The following is a 7705-nucleotide window of genomic DNA, read 5'->3' as shown; positions in this document are numbered from 1 at the left end:
AAGACTGTGACAGTGAATTGGGGGGGGGGTTACTTTTTGCATCTATGCTGTAAAGTAAAAATCATGGAAGTTGGGGAAGCTTGTGCCTCCAAAACTAGAGATGCCACGTCTCACCCACCTTGCCACATCTTTCATGAGCTCTACCAAACGGCTACCTGCTCCATTCCAGCTTTGCCCATGGAGGCCTGTCCTACCACGTATGTAAAACGCTGTCAAGTCACAGCCGACTTACAGCGACTTCATAGTTTTTTCAAGGCAGGCCTGCCTCTGTGTAGCGACCCTAGACTTCCTTGTTGGTCTCCTATCCAAGTACTAACCAGGGCTGGCCCTGCTTAAGCTTCCAAGATTTGCCAAGATCAGGCTGTCAGAACTAGAGATGTGAAGGCCCGGAAAAAAACCGTTGCCCCCCCCCCCCCGTTTTTTTCCTGAAGCCTTTTTGTTTTTTCCCGAAAAATTAGAAAAAGAAAAGAAAAAAATTGATTATGGAACGTTTTATTTTAACATGATGAATAAAATATTTTAAGACAAGGTGTTCAAATATTTTCCAAATCATTTCTACTATATATATATATATGGTATCAGATTGATCTAATTTCTGTGCACTGAGGACAAGCAAGTTCTAGGTTACAAACTGAACTCTCCAATGCAAGAACAAGATGCATTTTTTTCCTTTAGGAGGTGCGATTGTCAGAAGAAAACAAAAAAGTTTCCGTTTTGTTTCTGCATGTGGGTGGGTATTCTGTAATAATTGCTTGGATACACTATATTTTTAATATGCTAGTTGTGATAATTTCATGGCAAGCAAAAATGTCCATAGTCATATTTTATGTTCCTAAAGTAACAGAATGACTTTCAATCTAGAAAAGACAAAAGAAATGCTAATGTAGCATTTTTTTCAATTTTTCCAAAAATTTCCGTTTTTTTCCGGGGGGAAACGGAAAAAACCCGGGTTTTTCCAAGCTTCAGAATTTTCAGAAATTTTACATCTCTAGTCAGAACCCACAGCTAACAACGAAGTACACGCATTCAGGAACGGTTATACTTTTATTGCAAAGCTATAGATGCAGTAACACAGGCACTGTTAAGAATGGCCAGAGCCTGTAGATCAGGATAGGATATAGGGTATTTGTATGCACACACCCCATGGCATTGGCCAATTAGGCACCCTCCCGCGCACGGGATAAGTCAGGCAACCGTTAGGTGGTTAGAGCTGAGAACCTGGAGTCTCTCACGGTACATAGGATCCCTCCAGACAACACAACCTCCTCCTGCACATCTGTAGAGATAAGCATTTCAGCAAAGGCATAACAGCAGGGATAGGAATGCAATAGCAATTAACAAGACACAGAATGAACTCCCCAACCCCCATGGCAGCATAGCTGACACAGGCTAGCCTGCAGCGTCCAGGTCAGGGCCCTCTCCTGTCAGTCATGATTTCAGTGGAATCTCTGAATATCAGTTGCAGAGAACAAGCAGCAGGGGAACGTTGTCACTCCAGTTATGTCGTAGCCTTTCGGTCATTAACCAGGTAGGCATCATCTTATACTTTCGTAATCTTGATACTAAAGCTTTGCTGTGACGGTCTGCACTTTTTAAGAGGCTTAAAAGTGCTGTACATAAAACTACGGGACTATGAAGGGTTAGTCCTTCACAGAGCCGGAGAGCCTTGAGTGACAGGCTGCTCCAGGCAATTTGATTGGTTGGCATCAGCTGAGCAAGGAAAGTCTTGTGAGAGCTGGATGCTGAGGAGATAAAATCTTCTGTTGTTTTTCAATTTTAAAAGTGTCTCAAGTGACCTTTTCTGTCATTCAAGCTACAGGGAGACCCTAACCCTTCCCTCAGGTCCTGGGCTGAGAAAATAGCCATTGCATATTACTGACACAGGGCGGGACTGCTAAAAGCTACTTTAAAAAGAAGAATAAACATTACCCGGGCTGCTCAGTCAGTGAAGGGACACAAAAAGTAAAACGGAAGGAAAATCATGCCCCTAAGAAGGGTATATGTTGTACATGAAGGGAATGCTGATTTTTTTAGAATAGGCATTTTCTCACATTGCCCTCCTTAGGCTATACAGTGGGTGTGATATACTGTTCTTATAAAATGGAAACAGCATGTATTAGAAGGATCATGGGTGGCACAGATTTCCCATACACATAAGCAGGGCTATTTTGGGGCAGGAACGTACAGGAACGGAGTTTCGGGTGGCTTCAGAGTTGGCCACGCCCACTACAGCCAAAACCTCTGTGTGTGTGGCTACAGAGGGAAGGCCTGGAGAGTGACACACACACCCCGGCGACTCCGAGGCGGGCGGGCCGGGGGGGCTGGAAGGATCGGGGGCATTTAAATGCCTCCCCGTGCCTTCCCCGGCCTGTCCAAGGGCTGGTTTGCCCGGGCTCCCCCCAGTCACGGGGTGCTCAAGCAAGCCAAGGGAAGGCATGGGGCTGGGACCTAATATGCTAATGAGCTGTGCTGTTGGGGGTGTGGCCTAATAAGCTAATGAGTTTCTGCTGTTGTTGTTGTTGTTCAGTCGCACAGTCGAGTCCGACTCTTCGCAACCCCATGGACCAGCTCCCGCCAGGTCGTCCTGTTTCTGCTGTTGGGTGTGGCCTATTATGCTAATAAGTTCCTACTGGCCTTTTTCTACCAAAAAAGCCCTGCACATAAGGAACGCCAAAACTGAACACCTGAAAGGGCTCAGACCCCAAGCTGCACTCAGAATTAGATCCATTCCGAACTACATCCACTGCCCCTCTAGATTTTTCTAAGGCTTACCAGTACAGTCCTATGCAGACAATAGTATAAGAGCCAGACTGGTTCTTATGGCAGCCATGGGTCCAACCTGCTGTGGCAGAGTGGCAACATGTGATCTTGTTTCCTCTCCGACATCTCTTGAAAAGGTACCGGGGGAAACAAGATGACATGGTGCTGCCACACTACAGCAACTTTTAAATGGCTAGGTTCTCCTGTAAAATGGGGTTGGCAGCCACAGGTTGGACCCTTGGCCATTGTGGCGTCCAGTTTGACCCAAACACACTGAAACATTGAGGTTTGCAACTTATATTGCAAACTGGATGGAGCCCGATTGCATTCTAGTGTAGGTCTTGGTGACGCATGTGGCATCATGAAATCATTAAACTGCAAGGAACAATATGCATCCACCCTGTGTTGCCAACTGCTGACAGTACAGCTGCATTTGAGATGTTGTATAACAGAAAATGGCTATACAGTGGGTGTGATATACTGTATCTGGAAAACACTGTAATTTTAAAGGAATATACACAAAATTCTATTTGAAATTACAAAAAATCTCTTAACTGTTTTTTAAAGATGCAGTACAAGTACAAATTGAATTTAAACATATGAAGTGAAACCATAATACATGAGGTTAACCACATAGTATTAACCACGACAATGGATGTTCCAGGTAAATCTCCGCTTCGACCCTTCGTCAGGCTGTAATCAGGGGTCATTTCCTGCAGGAGTGCACAGGAGTGGAGCTCCGGCAGTAAAGAGCCCAGGGGGCGGGCACATGCAACAAGCCCCACCCCCTGCTCCCAGCAGCCCTCAGTCAGAGCAAGAAGCAGCCAGATAAGCTGCAGAGCCCCCCTGGCCCCCCAGTCCAAAACAGTCCAGGGGCACCTTTAAGTCCAAGTTTTATTCAGGTACAAGCCCTCCCTCCTCTGCGAGGACAGATCTGCACACTCCCCCCCCCCCAATAGCTAGCATGAGCGGTGGGTGTTGCCTTCTGACACACTTCTGGTGATGTCGGGGTGTGTGGCATATGCAAATAAGTTATGCTAATGAGTTACGCTAATGAGCTCCTGCGCCTCTTTTTCTACGAAATGGCCCCTGGCCATAATCATATGGTAAAGCCAGGAGAGAGTTGAGGGGACTAGTGCTGGACGTGCACAGGCCCTTCTGCTCTGTTCCCAGTTGCACTCCACCACTCGTGTGTTACACCAAACTAAGGTGCTCTGCATTTCCCTTGACACTAAGGCCTATTCCGTGTTCCAACCAGCTTTGTTAATACTATGTGGTTAACCTCATGTGTTTAAATTCAATTTGTACTTGTACCGCATCTTTAAAAAACAGTTAAGAGATTTTTTTGTAATTTCAAATAGAATTTTGTGTACATTCCTTTAAAATTACATTTGAGATGTTCGCTATCAGGGCTTTTTTTGTAGAAAAAGCCCAGCAGGAACTCATTAGCATAATGGGCCACACCCAACAGCAGAAACTCATTAGCATGTTAGGCCACATCCCTGACTGCACAGCTCCCTCCCAGGATCGGCTTCCCCAGGTGCCCTGTGACTTTCAGGGAGTTTGAGGAACCCGAGGAGGGGAGGCAGTTTAAACTGCCTTCCCTCCCTGGGTGGCTTGGCTTCCCCAGGCGTCCCGTGGCTTGTGAGGCTCCTGGGGAACCTGGGGAGGGAGGGGAGGCTGTAGGTGTGGCCAACTTGGAAGCCAGCCGGAACTCCGTTCTTGTGCGTTCCTGCCCAAAAATAGCCCTGTTCGCTATTATGAATTGACATTAAGTTGAAATTATGAAAGACATCTGATCGGTTGTGATATCCTCTGAGGTTTCATTATGGAGTGGAATAAGATCCTGGGAAATATCCTTGATTGTGCCTGTGTACCTCAGAACTAATGGCTTCTTTTTCCTCACATGAGATGCAAAGAGATGTGCATTTGTGTTATTAAATAGATAGCAAGTATTTTAATTAATTCATCTGTCTCACTCCACAGGAGCGCCTCCTGCTTTCTGTACTTCCTCGTCATGTTGCTATGGAGATGAAAGCCGACATTAATGCCAAAAAAGAAGATATGATGTTTCATAAAATTTACATCCAGAAGCATGACAATGTCAGGTAAGTGCAGAGTGAGGGGAGTGGAACGCACTGATAACAGTCCCATTGTCTTTTTGTGTAAAAAAACAGGGAAAAGAGATAACTGGAATATGTATAACTGAAATGTGTTTTTTTTCCTTTTGCCTTGCACTGTTTATGCTTCAAAATGGGATGTAAGCAGTGCTATGGGTGGAGGAATACGTTTTTAGAGTAACACAGGTTTATCTCCGTGAAGTGGGAAATAAAATCCCAAGTTATGTCCCAAGAAAGAGAGCTAACACTTTTATTTGGACAGATGGGACGGAGGTAAGTTAAATTAACAGGCCAAATTCTGGCCTTCACCCCTTTGCACCTAATACTTTAGTTTGCACATGGGACTCATTTGGGTGCAAAGTGCAAAACTGCTTTATTCAGTATTTCGGAAGTGATTGGTCAAAAGTCATCCTGGAAGTCAAAAGTGCCCCGAGTTTTCTTTCTTCTGCATGAACCTTGTCTGTCAGCTGAGAACTCATGAGAGGCCCTTCTTGTGGCACCTCTGTCTCAAAGTGGAAGGGAAGGGATCCTGGAAAAGGAGCCTTGCCTATGTGGGACCTTCTCACTGAATGTGTTGGCCTGGTGCCTTCCTTGTTATCGGGTTGCCAGACCCCCCCTGGTTGCGGCGTGGGTCCCCCACTGCCAGGCCCCACCTGCCCACTGCCAATCAGCTGGCTGGTGAAAGGACTTACCCTGAAAAACAGGGAGATCCATCTGACGTGCAGTGACATGCTCATGTCCCTGCCCACGTGAGCCAGAAGTGATATCATCACATCCAGGATGCTGGGGCGATGCCCTGGTATTTGAGCAAAAACTCTATGATACAAACCAAATTTACCATTGAGTCTTTGCCCAAATACCAGAGCGTTGCCCCGATGGCCCGGACGTGATGACAGCCCTTCCGAGTCATGTGGGCAGTGTCATGGACATTGAGTGGGCCTCCCTGCTGCTCCTGGTAAGTTCCTCTCACCCCCTGTCAGTAGCTGGGGGGACCTGGCCTTGTTATAATTTCAGATACCAGATGAAGTCTGCCCATTTTGCTCATGTCTTTAATTGTTATTTGCTGTGTTCATAATTTGTGTGAATTTATCTTGGCTGTTTATGTTATTGGAACTATATATGTGATCTGCTCAAATTTATAACAATTAGTGTTCGCTCATCTGCGGATTTGGGGGGGGGGGCGGTAATAATCAATGTTCCCTCTAAGCTGTGGAGTCCTGTGAGCAAAAATTCTACTTTGTGAGCTACTGGCATTAAAGTTGTAAGGAAACGATTTGGCTACTGTGTAAATTAGTTTGCTCTGGAGCCCTCCTTCCTGAGCTAAGGCAAAAATGTGTGAGCCAGAGGCTAAAAAACTGTGAGCTAGCACACAATAACTCAGCTTAGAGGGAACACTGGTAATAACATGAGAGAGGAGAGTGTAAGTTTCATTTATCTGTACTAATGATTGGCTTTCGTCATGCAATTGAACCACTATAGAAGAGAGAGCAGTTTTCTTAACTCAAATGTGTAGTCCAGAGAAGTAGAAAACTGTTTTAACCCTTAGGACGCCCTGACGGACGTGGGACTTGAAGAATGATCTATGCAGGATTTTCCTGCCTTGGTAGTGGTGATTCCATGCATGATTAATCTGATTAGCTTGATTTGCCATCTACAAAGTACTGAAACCAGTGACTTTGCCTTTAAAATGGCTCATTCTCAGTGAAGTAACACATCACTTCATAGCCTATTTAAGCAGAAGTACTGAGACTGATTGGTTCAGTCTCATCAAAGTAATCGAAAATTAATCAGCTGAAATCCAAGTATGGTACCACATAACTGCAGTCTGCAGCTTTAAATTAGAAATAACCCATGCTGATGACTCTATCCTTTTATCTATGTGGCACTATTTGAAATAAGGTTTCCAGGATCAGAGCAGACTGTCTAATCTTGGATTTAACTCCTGTTTGTGAATATCATGTATGTAATGTATTCAATAGCTGCCACTGAATGCATGATGTATGTGAAACATCTAATTGACTTGCCATGTTGAGCTTTGTCCTGGGCAAGGATCCAAATCCATCCAATCGCATTGCTAGCCCAGGAAGCACCTAGCCAATCACCTTACAGCAAGTTCCCTGAGCGGGAACGTCCGTGATTGGTCCTTATATGAACAACCGTATTGGTTGGTATTTGTACAGTGGGTGTGGCTACATTAGCCGGGAGAGTTTAAAAGCAGGACAACTGCAATGTAAAAGCTGAGCTGTTCTGTTCTGGCTATCAAATGTTGATCTGTGTTGGAGTTGTGTTCAAGTTGAAGAATAAAGTTGTGTTCTTGCTGAATCACTCTCCGACTTTGTTAAGCGAGCGACTTAACAATGTATACAAATTAATCAGCGTTAAAAGGAGGCCAATGCGCTAAGAAGAAAGGAGACCAATTCAGTATGATAATATTGGCACAAGGTACAGGACAGGAGAAAGCAGAAAGCATGTGACCTTTATTTATAAACTGAGGATGTTTTTGTTATATACAGATAATAGTCCCAATGGTGATGTTGTAAGTACTGGGGTGTGTTTATGGTTATGTCTTAAATGTTCTGTGAGTCTTCCAAACAGTAGCAATTTAGAATGAAAATGGAAATTACTTATTGTCTGAGTCTACCTAGATCCATACAGGGCTGTAAATAGCCGTGTGCCTGGCTGACTAAGATCTCTTCTGGGGGAATCAGACTGTAAATTGCAAAAGCGTTTTTACCTTCAGGTTCTTCACATGCCATGAGCATGTTTGCAAGAAGGTATGTACACGGGTTTATTTTGTGCTGAAAACTCAATTGATTCAATCGGGA

At 44.7% G+C, this 7705-nt stretch overlaps 1 protein-coding gene across 1 annotated transcript in view; it reads left to right on the top strand.

The window, feature by feature from the left end:
• Positions 1–7705, top strand: part of LOC107113906 (adenylate cyclase type 5-like) — a 368311-nt gene that overhangs the window by 251179 nt on the left and 109427 nt on the right. Inside the window, exon 3 of the mRNA XM_015415309.1 lies at positions 4747–4868. Coding sequence (XP_015270795.1) covers positions 4747–4868 — 122 coding nt within the window. The remainder of the gene's footprint in view (positions 1–4746; positions 4869–7705) is intronic.

Source organism: Gekko japonicus, unplaced genomic scaffold (assembly GCF_001447785.1).
Source record: "Gekko japonicus isolate JY-2015 unplaced genomic scaffold, Gekko_japonicus_V1.1 scaffold539, whole genome shotgun sequence".
Classification (NCBI taxonomy): domain Eukaryota; kingdom Metazoa; phylum Chordata; class Lepidosauria; order Squamata; family Gekkonidae; genus Gekko; species Gekko japonicus.
The sequence above is the reverse complement of the archived record's forward strand: the minus strand, read 5'-3'. Positions and strand labels throughout refer to the sequence as shown.